Below are 11,976 nucleotides of genomic sequence, written 5' to 3' on the forward strand. Positions count from 1 at the left end.
AACTTTTGATTACTTAAATCTGTGTCACTGAAACACATGTCCCGTCAAATAATGGACCTCGAAAATATTGGTTATCCCAAAAAGACTATAAATATTAAACCATCTGCGCCATGAAATAGACATTTACCTAATTGGGTTGTTAGTCAGCATATTATAAATTCCTCACTAGCTAATTAATTAATTTAAGCCATTTTCTCTCAACTTTTTAATTGCACCTAATTTATAACTTCAAGGCTAATAGAATATATGTAGTCTTCAATCGACGAGAAAAACGCTGCTAATTAGTGACTCATGTTTGCCAAAGGACGTGCATTTTTATGTTACCAGTGAAAAGATTAAGTAATTTTAGTTTCATGCATTATTAAAAAAAAACCTACAGCCTTATAACAATTAATAATAGTAAAAATAATTTAATGTAATTTCACCAACAAATCATGTAACTATTAATTGTAGTTGGCATGTCGCATCTTTAATCCTACTTGTAATCTGAGGCGTTATTGCCTACCCCAACCCTCTAAATCACATATATAACTATCCATATATATATATATATGTGTGTGTATGTATATATGTAAAATACAAGACTTTGTAAGAGATCAATCAAATATTGAGAGCAATAATTATTTTTTTTATATCAGAATTATAATGCATTGATTTAATAGGTCATACTACCTCCGATTCTTAATATAAGACCTTATTTGACTTTTATTTTGGTCCTAAATATAACACCTCAATCTACTTTGTCTCTTATATTTATATATTTTTTTCTAAAGTAGTCATTCTAACAATGGTAGTTCTAGCTAATACATTTGATTAGCAAGGATATTGTAATACTCCTCCGGTTCTTAATATAGGACCCTTTTGACTATTTTGATTAAATTAAGGATGGTAGTTAAGTTAGGTAATAAATATAGATATCCCAAAATACCCTCGGTTTACACTTTTAAAAAGAAACTGACATTTGAAAAAAATTCAAGTCTGGTTAACTCGCCTCCTCCAGTACCAACGTCGTCCAAATTCTCCTGGCTCACGCACCGTCCGATCATAATATCATATAGGATGTGATAGTTTCTTGTGAACTTTGGACCGATTCTCCATATTAAGAAACTTCTGCCTAAGTATCCAAACGTACTATGAATTAATCTGAAAGTTCGAAAACTTTAATTTAAAAACCAATTTTTTTTTTTTAAAAAAAGAGTAATTGAAGTACGAGATCTTATAAATTTCTATCGCTATTTGTTAATGGCAATGTTCCCCCCTTGTCCGTAACAATTTTCAAAAGGTGTGAAAATACTTCTCATCCACAAACCTGATCAGAACTGGTTGATTAATTTAAATAAATTTAAAAAATTTGTTAAGTTAGTTATTTATAATAAAGAGGTGTTATCTTTCCTAAAATACTATTGCTAGTAATATGTATTAGCTAGAACTATTATTTAACAGAATTTTTAACACGTGCAACTACTACAATGACTATTTTCTAAAAAAATACTATCCCCGATCTTTAATATAAGAGCTAGTTGACTAATTTGAGTAGATTAAGAAATTTAGCTAAATTAGTTATTTATAATAAATAGATGTTATTTTTCTGAAAATATCATTACTAATCATGTACATTAGCGAGAACTACCATTATTAATGAATAATGAGTATTATTGTGGTATTTAATTATCTAATAGGGGTAATTTAGGAAAGAATGAAAAAATATGAGAAAGGGGTCCTATATTTAGGACCAAGATCAACCTTCTAATTGGGTCCTATATTAAGGACCGAAGGAGTACCTATTTAGGGCAAATAACTAACTCAACTTACTTTCTTAATTTCCTCAAATTAGTCAACTAATTCTTATAATTAGGACCAGAGATAGTACTATAGAGTACTAAATTTATCATAACAAAACGTAATTCTTAAATTAATCACATTGAAAAGTTGATGTGGTTTAATTAGTTTATAACTATGCTGTAGCCGATAAAGAGAGTCGCTTAACGAGTATTAAGCGGACAGACCCCACAATCCAAGAACTAAGAAGGAAGTTGCTTTGCCCTTTTCAGGTCACTGAACTTTCCTAAGCTATACTAAACAACAGTTAAAAATTTGTACCAAAAAAATAATAATTAAAAATATTAAAATGCTTTCTCAGTAATTGGTCCTCCTGAATTTTTTTTTTGTGCCCACGCGTGTGTTCTATTTTTTAACCTGGTCAAGGTAATGCTCAATTGTTTATTGGTTGAACTTTTTTGACTTAGTTTAACATCAATATTACTTTTTTAATATCAACATATCACACATTTGATACTACATACCCATTGATAAATCACGGTTTAGGGGTTTGTTGGGTCATTCTAATATGAGGCAGCTCTTTCAATGTGCGTTTTAATCATTGCAAATTAAAATCCAAATATAGGATATTCCCTCATATTTTAAATATAAGAGTTATATAACTGATTAGTAAATTAAAAAAATTAGTTGAATAAGTTATTTGTAAGAAGTGTAATGTTTTTTTTAAGACAACCCCTGAGTCATTTATTAGAAATCATCTTATTAATAAAAAATTTTCTTTAATATATGTGCAATTAAGAGAAATACAATTCTAGTATTTAATATATGACTTAATTATTGAGTTGATTTTAGTCCTTAATATCACTTAAAAACAATCTTATCTAGCTTTCTTTTGCAAAGTAAATAATTTTACCAAGTATTTCCTCTAATTCTTAATATAATAAACTAATTAAAAATTTTACTACTATTTTAGTAATACAAGGCTTCTAATTTATTCTGTCTTTTATTATTTTTTAAAATTATTCATGTTTATTGCATGCATTTATGAGCAGTTTTCAATATAAATATTCAAAAATATTAAAATAAAAATCAAAAAACATTTTTATAAATAATTATTAAAAACTATCATTCATTTGATTTTTTGAAATTGTCACATATTAAAACTATGGAAATATGGTGCACATAAGACGAGCTTATATACGCCGATACGAACTTATGGGAAAGTACACAAGACTAAACATAAAAACTTCTCTAACTAACATACAGCTGAATTAAAATCCACCTTAAAGGAGTGACAGGATACAACAAATAAAAATCATTAAAGAATAATATTTTACAATGAAAATGATATTTGTGCCGGTATTAAAAGTTGGGAATCCGAATCAATTTGGCAAATTGCCTTTTGTGAGCATAGAGTTCCAAATCAGTCATGCACGTAAAAAATTGAAACTTTTGAGCACATCTCTCTCTATTATATTATATTATATTAAACCTTTTTTGTGCATTGAAGTGCCCTTTATATGACTGGACTCTCTCTTCGAACAAATTAATAGATAATTAATTAAAGCTGATTCTATAATCTATAACGCGCGTGCAATTGCTCCATCCACTACTGCTTAGTTCTTTATCAACTTTCGCAATATGGAGTAATGCCAACCCAAATCACCCTCACGCCCTAACGACACAAACTTTGAGTAGGAGGCCCAGGTGACTGAGCTCGGGGATGATTTGTTTTAATCTTAAATATAATATCTCAATATCACAAAAAAAAATTAATTTGGTTTCTCTCAAATTTATAATTTTTTTTCAAATATAAGATCTATTTAACTAATTTGATTAGATTAAAAAAGGTAGGTAAATTAGTTAGTTATAAGAAATATGACATGTCATTCTAAAATACATAATCATCTTTCTTAATTACTCCTATCTCTTGTTTTTAATATAATACCTCGTTTAACTTTTATTTTGATCCTAAATAATAGACCCAAATCTATTTTGTCTCTAATATTTATTCATTTTTTCCTAAGGTAGTCCTTCTAATAATGATAGTTCTAACCAATACATTTGATTAAAAAGAATATTTTAAGAAAGACAATACTTATTTATTACAAACAACTAACTTAACTTATTTTCTTAATTTATTTAAATTAGTCAGCAAGTTCTTATATTTAGGATCAGAAGTAGTACCTAGGTTCTCCCAAATATAAGCCTTGTATTACTAAAATAGTAATAAACTTTTCAATTAGTTTATTATATTAAGAATCAGAGGAAATACTTGATAAAATTATTTACTTGCCAAAGAAAGCTAGATAAGATTATTTTAAGTGATAAGCCAAGGCCCTATAGATATGATGGCCAAAAAATTGAGGAGCAACTGATATTTTACATTTATAGATGCATAGTTGCATACACATTGTTTCGTGTATTTTATATATAACTTGCGATATGCGTTGGCCAAAAATAAAATAACTTGCGATATGATTTTTTCTCCAGGCTAAGGTACAATTTTGTCTTTAATTTTATTTTCTAGGTATGATTTTGATCCCGATTTTTTTGAGTGCAATTTTGACCATAAAGGATAAAATTATACCTAAAGATTAGAGATAAAATTGCACAAAAAAATGGGAGACAGAATTACAGTTGAAAAATAAGATAATGGGTAAAATTACATTCCTAAAAAATTATAGATAAAATTACACCTGAAAAATAAGATGCCAAAATTGGACCTTGGCCCCTCTTTTGACTTACAAAAATCGTGGACATTTTCGATTGGGCCTAGAGGCAAAACCCACATTCAGCCTTGTCTGAAACTCGGGTTGAAACCCAATATACAGGCTCGGTTGAACCCGCCCATTCGGAAATCCGGATCCTCCTTGTTTCTCTCCGATCGAATTTCTCTCCCTTTTCAGTTGCCTTTGCATAATTGGCCAACCTTCACCGTCTGTAATTTCATGAGCCCCATTCTTATTTCTACATCTCGCGTAATTTGTAAATGTCATATCATTTTCCACCCCTCGGAAAATATCTCTCTTAAACTTCGTTGCTATTCAGTACCATGGAGCATTTTGTCCTACACTACCTCCGGCCAATTCTCCGGGCGGCAGCTTTTGAAATTTCATCTCTCTTTCTATTTACCAGTTAGACATTCATAGCTTCAAGCTGCTTAGCTAAAAGCCTGAAACTTGGTGTTGGTGCTTCTGAAGTCACCGAGATAAATAGTGATTTTGTTTCCGTTCTCCTTTCTGCTGGAGATTCAGGAACTTAGTGTAAGGTTCTCTTTACTGGATCTTCGTTTCCCCCTTTTGCTTCCCGGATTTTCGGGTTCTATCAAGGCATTTAAATTTATTCACTATTAATTTTAAGTTTCACTTTTGAGGACACGAGACAAATGCTGTTAATGAAAGCAGCTGAGGCTAAGGACTTGGTTAACAGCTGAGATCTGGTTCATACATATACTTTCAATATTTCCGTGACGCTCAGCGGGATATTGCCAGTTGCTATGATAGTATTACATGATTCGTATGTTCAGGCGTTGTGTAGTTGTAATGCCTAGTGTTATGGAGAACTAGAGCACACTGATTTCTTTGTTTGATAAAAGAAATCTTTAGAGTATCTTAAAACTGTGGTTGAGGATCCACTTATTCGTGCAAAGTGAATAATGAACTCAGACATTCGACTTAGATGAAGCAAACTCAAATGAGGTGTTTTTGGTTCAACATAGCGCCGATTTGAACTCGCGACTTGATGGGTAATACTTAAATTCGAATGAGGTGTTTTGTTGCCTTACGTTAACTGCACCAATTTTTTATGTCAATGTTTATTTAGGACCAGTGAAATAATAATGTAGTTGTCATTCTTCGTGCCAAAAGCTTTCTGACTGTTTGATTAATCCTGTTTTTGTTAAGTTTTTGTTTGGGAAAAAAAACTAGATACTACCATGGGATATATAATTTACCATATGAATATCTCCGTGGTTTAGTAGCGATTCTGTATATTGTACCGGGAACTATTTTTTAGGATACTTTTAGGATGGATTTGGATTTCCATCAGAAGTGTTTGTTGGGTTCAAGGATGATAAGCGATTTATCATGGAATTCAATCATTATTCTTCTTTTTCCAGGTAAAAACTACTGTAATTTGAAGGTCTTGTAGACATTTACAAATATGTTGCCTTCAAAGTGTGGCAGTTGGTGAATAATTTAAATTCCTCCCAAAGGCATGTGGCCAGCCTTCTTCCAACTGAAATGAAGACATGTGGCCATCCTTCTTCCAACTGAAATGAAGAACTCACAGGTTCTCTCGTCAGTCGTCATACTCCTTTTATTGTTATGTAATCTTTTTGCTTATTTAGAATGATCGTCATACACTTGTCATCAAATTTTTCGGTCTACCACATGTGACGTTGGGACAAATTTTCCATAAGGGTATTATCTTCTTTGGTCAATCAAAACATCTCTTCTCCTTAGATTATCTGAAGATGAAATGACAACAGCAAAGACATTAGTGGGAAGATATTATCAAGTTATTATGGTGCAATTGTTCACCTGTTTGTGAAAATCAAAGGAACTGTGGAGTTTCATTTATGTCCCTGCAAAGCACACAAGTTCCCATGTATGTATAGTTTGTTTATTGACACATCTTTGTAAAGAAAACTAGCATGGACATCTGAATGCTCTAAGAATTAGGAAATTCACAAACTTTTAGCCCTTTGCATCCAGTATCATAAGCACATTTCCACTGTTCTCTAAATTGGCGGCGATATGTTGGCTGCTTGATTCTCTAGGTGAATGCTTATTGCTGCCTGTGGATTTTATAGTTAAGCTAAATGTGAGTTTTATGCAATTGCAGAGCCCAAAAGAAGAACCCTTAACTCATGTGTCTCATGAGTCACAAAATGAACAACAAAACAATGATACATCTGATGCTCCCGTTACGGACTCTGGTTCAGCATCTGCTTCAGGCAATGACAGCAAAAAGGTTTCACGACAGGATATTGAGCTTGTAAGACAATCCACTGTTTATAAACATTTGATTAGTTTTCTTTTATTATGAGAATTTCCACATGCTTCTTTCTTTCTTTTCCTATTGTTCCTTTCTACAGGGATATTTTATAGATGCTCTCCTTAACTGTTCAGTTTCTTTTCCAAGTTGATTAATTGTTGAAACTACCTCTGTAGGTCCAGAATTTAATAGAAAGGTGTCTACAATTATATATGAATAAAGATGAAGTGGTTAAAACACTCTTGACTCGAGCAAAGATAGATCCTGGATTTACAACTCTGGGTAAGCACCCTGAAGTAGCTGTCACACTATCAAATGTTGCAATTCTAGTTAATAGTAATATCTATAGTATATTATTTATTGAAATTTATCATCATAATTGATGTTTTTTTTCCTTCTTTCCTTTTATTTGGTTCCCTCTCATTTATGTGTCAATGATATGGAAATCAATCTACTTCAATGGACAAATTGCGCTTGAAAATTATGTTCTTGGTCGTTATTGCTATTTTCCTTTCCTTCTTTATGTCCAAAATTATACTTTTTGGCAGCTACATCTCCAATTGTACTTGGATTCATTCTTTATGTTAATTCAGTGTGGCAGAAGTTGGAGGAAGAGAATGCTGATTTCTTTAGGGCCTATTATATAAGATTAAAGTTGAAAAAGCAAATACTCCTCTTCAATCATTTGCTTGAGAATCAGTACCATCTGATGAAGCATTCCATGGCTCCAAAGGTTCCATTGGCTCCGATTCAGAATGGAATTCATCCAATGCCTGGTAAATCTTGCTTCAGATTAATGGAGTTAATCCACTTCGCATATTGCAAACCAAACAGTGAATTGTGATGAGTGGCGCTTACATCTCAGTTTTTTAAAATTTGTTATTCATATAACATCAACATCCTAGCCAACAACTTGAATCTGTTCATATTTCTTATGGGTAATCATGGCTTTTGAGAATGGAAAAGAACAAATACTGAGCAAATATATAGGGTTTATGGAAGTTTATCCTGCCCAACTAAATTTCATGGCTTATGATATCATCAATATATCCAAGTCCCTGCTTGCAGTGTATCCACTATTCAAAAAGATCTTGGTTCGAATTGGAGATTGACATTAGTTGACCCGTGAGGATTTATGTTGCCAAATTAATGCTTGGAAAACTTCCTTGAACTAAAAATCTTTTTTAAATGTTTTGCTAATACTTCACACTTCAGTTGCTGAATCAGTGAATAAGCATCATATATGCTGTAAAATAAGATGAACTAGATAATTCTTACGTGTTAACTTCAGTTCTTCTGTTCTCAATTTTCCCTTACACCCCACCATTCTATAATACCACTTGTTTGCAGTGCAGTCAACAACCTGCCTATGGGCTACCCAGTGTTACAGCAACCTCCCAATATGGCAACAGGTCAACCACATCTTGACTCCATGGGTTCTGGAATGTCAAGTTGTCATGTGGTTAATGGAGTCCCTGCTGCAAGCAATTTTAATTCCATTCAGATGAATTCTGGAAATGAGTGAGAACCTATCCAACTACATACCGTTTTTTCCATTTGAAATTTATTGGACAAGAGTACTATAAGTGCTCTGTTATTTTGGCATTTTAGGCGTTCTCTAGATGATTTAGGATGACTGGTTTTTTGTATTCAGTCTGAAATTTTTGATTGGGTTTTGCATTGTTTAAAAGTTACTACTGCTTTGATCAATGTGCTATTACTATTTATTAGCATGGTTGTCATGCCTATAAATACTAAAGTTGAAAACTGGAATGCTAAGTTACTTCTTTGTTTTGATCTGTTTAAGTATTTTGCTTGATAGAAAATCTGCTAATGGTAGCTGCTTTTGTCATTGTTGAAGTATGGTGATGGACCACAGTGCTCCTGATATGGCTCCTGTTATTCCATCAATTAACTCAATGTCGTCAATGTCAGAAATGGCAGTGAGTCCTACGTCAGTAGCATCCAGTGGTCGTTTCCCCTTTACTACATCAGATTTATCAGGAATAAACACAGATGCATCAGCTCTGGATACAGCCTTTGCATCTGAAGTAGCCAGTTCAGCAGGACTGCAACTTGCAGCAGATGGAAACGCAGCAATTTCCAGATCGCTTGAGCAAATTCCATGGAATTTTAGCCTATCTGATCTAACTGCCGATTTGTCTAATTTGGGAGGTATTGTGTTATTGACCTTGTGCAATTCATTTTTATGTATTTAATTTAGTTCAACTTAATCACAGAGCTCGTCCAGGAATGTAGTGTTTCAAATGTACAACTTGCATTGTTCTATTATATCATGGCACACCAGCAGTACTCTAGATACTTGTGACAGAGTTGAAGCTGTTGGAATTTGGAAACAAGCAATACCTTCGTAAAGATGCAGTGATGTCTTGCAAGTGGAAGCACCAAGCTTTCATGTCAATATGGGGGGAACTGGTGTTATCAATGATTTCTTTCTTTCTTTTTGTGTGTGTGTGTGTGTGTGTGTGTGTTTTTCCCCCATTAGTTATCAATAATTTCATTTCAGTGCTATGAATTCTAGTAAATCAATGTTTCATCACTTCATACGTAAATGAATTGCTTCATGTGGTCAGGGGAGCTAACAGTATTGGTAAAAGTCCGCTTAATTTGGACAAATTGGACATCCTTATGTTTTCTTCATCAATTATCTTGAATTCTTTGCAGATCTGGGAGCCCTTGGTAACTATCCTGGTTCGCCATTTTTGCCGTCTGATTCAGATATGTTGCTTGAATCTCCAGATCAAGATATAAATAATGGTAAGTGCTTGTGTGTGTGTGAATTCCTTGGTCGTTTTACATGTCCTGAGTGTAATCATTTTGGTGAAAAATAATAGGCATACTAAATTCACATGACACGCTAAGAACTAGGTACTTATGCATCAGAATGAAATCGAACTTTCTATAATGAAACACATCAAAAGAGGACCTAAAAACATATAGAATGAATATCTCGAGGAGAAAATGGGGGAAAGAAATCAAATATTTAAAGCCAGATAGTTAGTAATGAAGTAAAAACCTGATGATGACAAACATCTACTTTCTGGAAAGGAAATATGCTTGAATCAATTTGTAAACTTGCCTTTTACTTCCTCTGGCTGTGGTCCGAGCTTTGATTGTAACTTGTACCAATGACAGCTTTGTTTTTATTTCAGTTGATGACTTTCTTGTTAGTTCTGAGCCGCAGTGCTCTCAGTCAGACGAGCAGAAGTCGTAGATGAAGGAAAGACAACTTGTGCTTCGCATGATAATTGTTAGGTTAGGTAAATTGGGCGAATAAATGTCATTCAGTTTATTTGCTGTCATTAAAGTGTGGGCAAACTGCCCTTCACTATCATCCTGCAGATAGAAAATTTCATTGCTACTGGGTAGTTGTATTCTTCTGTATTCATTTGAGAGACCTATTGTTTGGAAGAGTTAAGGGCTCATTTTAGGACGGAATTGATGAATTTGGATGCATATTGGTTGGGATTGAATTAATGGCAGTGCAGAGGTTGGTGGGTTTGTACTCCAGAATTTCCCCTGACACATTAATGAAATGAATTGAAGTGCAGCATTTGTTCTTCGGTGGAGATTGATTCTTTTATTTGGAGATGAAGCACAGTTCATTTCTTTGGTTGTGACTGTTGCTGCCTGAAGGCTGATTAAACATTTTTTAAAGAGAATATTAATTAATTATATATGATTTTTTAGATATATCGAACGTAAAAACTACAAAGTTGATTTTACAATCGCTATAAAGACCCTTTTAATTTATAATTTCAAATTGTTCTCTTTTTCTTTTGCCAACCAAATTGATCTCTTCACACTATGTGAAAATAATAAGTAATTGTATAATTTTAAAATATTTTATTCTCGGTTTTGATATTATTTTTCTTTGAGAACAAAAGATAAATAATAAACTATTCTTAACTAAGTTTGCTTCATGTGTTTGATTCATGATAAATTAGCCTATCTATAATTAATTTCACAATGGGGTGGTTGCTATGGATTCTACTGTGATTGTGAATATTATACAAGGATGGGGGCAATTATTGGACAACTTGATTAAGCACATTAATTAGAAAATTAATTTTAAAGGATTTAAATGCAAACGATCTCTGGTTTCTTAATTTCTTTATTAATTGTACCATATCTGATCTCTTTCATTTTACCCAAAAAAAAAAAAGAGAAAAAAAAGCCAAAAAGAAAAAGAAAGAAAAGAAGCCATGGATGGATGTGGCGTGGCCTGCGAGATCATCCTTCTCGTGCTTTGCGTGACGTTGACAGAAATGTGTGTGAAGAAAATTATAAAGAGATGGAGATTTCTTTCTATATTATTTATTCTATAAAGACACTTTTAAAATCAGCTTGTTCTAATTCCATTTTATAAAAAAATATTAAATATTTGTGGTTGATTAAGTATCTAGGTCTTTTTTTTTGGGTTTTCGAGATCTTTTCGATGACCTATGTTGTGTTGAAGGGATATCTATATGATCCGATCGATTGCGTCAAACCCGCGGTAGCAAAAAAAGAAGCTTTAGAAAAAATGTAGGATTAATAGGATTTTTAATCCTTGAAATTTGAAGTTATTTTAGTTTTTGATTTTTGAAATTTGAAACTGAATTTTGATATTTGACTTGATTTTGATTTTGACTTCTTTAACCAGTAATTTTGATTTCTGAAATTTAACCGGTTTAAGAATTTGGTCTATGAAACAAGAATAAAAAAAAAAAAATTTTAAGAATCAAATTCATTTATTTTAAATTTTATGAATCAAAAACCACAAAGATTTCAAATTTTATATACTAAAATTATTGGTTTTAAATTTTATAGACCAAAATTAAAGTAAAATCAAATTCTAAACACTAAAAATGATATGAACAAAAATGACAAAATAGACCGTAACCAGCACCCTCTGAATGGTTTTCCAAGTTATTTGGGTTGTTAAGCGTCAGAGCCTCAGCCTCCACTCAGATCATTATTATAAAATCATAGCCTTTTAAAGCATAAATCATTAAGGCTAAATCATTGCTTTTGAAACTTTAGAAAGTAAAATTCATCTTCCAACACAAATCATTAAGGCAATTCACAAGAGTATTTTTAAAAAATATTTTTTCATAAAACAAAACAAAATTTTTCACGTATTTATTTCCTAAATCATAAAAATACTTTTAAAACACTCCATTAATCATTGAT

The 11,976-nt window shown here is 32.2% G+C and overlaps 1 protein-coding gene across 1 annotated transcript; it reads left to right on the top strand.

Moving 5' to 3' along the window:
• The first annotated feature begins 5,931 nt into the window (after window positions 1-5,931).
• LOC114746973 (uncharacterized) lies at window positions 5,932-10,370 on the top strand. The gene is made up of 8 exons (XM_028935249.1): window positions 5,932-6,072; window positions 6,628-6,780; window positions 6,957-7,062; window positions 7,374-7,556; window positions 8,136-8,301; window positions 8,642-8,955; window positions 9,466-9,558; window positions 9,954-10,370. The coding sequence occupies exons 1-8, from the start codon at window positions 6,058-6,060 to the stop codon at window positions 10,013-10,015; spliced, it is 1,092 nt and encodes a 363-aa protein (XP_028791082.1). The 5' UTR covers window positions 5,932-6,057; the 3' UTR covers window positions 10,016-10,370.
• Window positions 10,371-11,976: the final 1,606 nt, after the last annotated feature.

Source organism: Neltuma alba, unplaced genomic scaffold, assembly GCF_004799145.2.
Source record: "Neltuma alba isolate B1F8T4 unplaced genomic scaffold, ASM479914v2 tig00005159_pilon, whole genome shotgun sequence".
Classification (NCBI taxonomy): Eukaryota; Viridiplantae; Streptophyta; class Magnoliopsida; order Fabales; family Fabaceae; genus Neltuma; species Neltuma alba.

Excerpts from the sequence above, each read along its gene's own strand:
- LOC114746973 (XM_028935249.1), top strand. Across the intron at positions 7,557-8,135 it reads TGGAATTCATCCAATGCCTG|TCAACAACCTGCCTATGGGC; the intron begins GTAAATCTTGCT and ends TTTGCAGTGCAG. Across the intron at positions 8,956-9,465 it reads CGATTTGTCTAATTTGGGAG|ATCTGGGAGCCCTTGGTAAC; the intron begins GTATTGTGTTAT and ends AATTCTTTGCAG.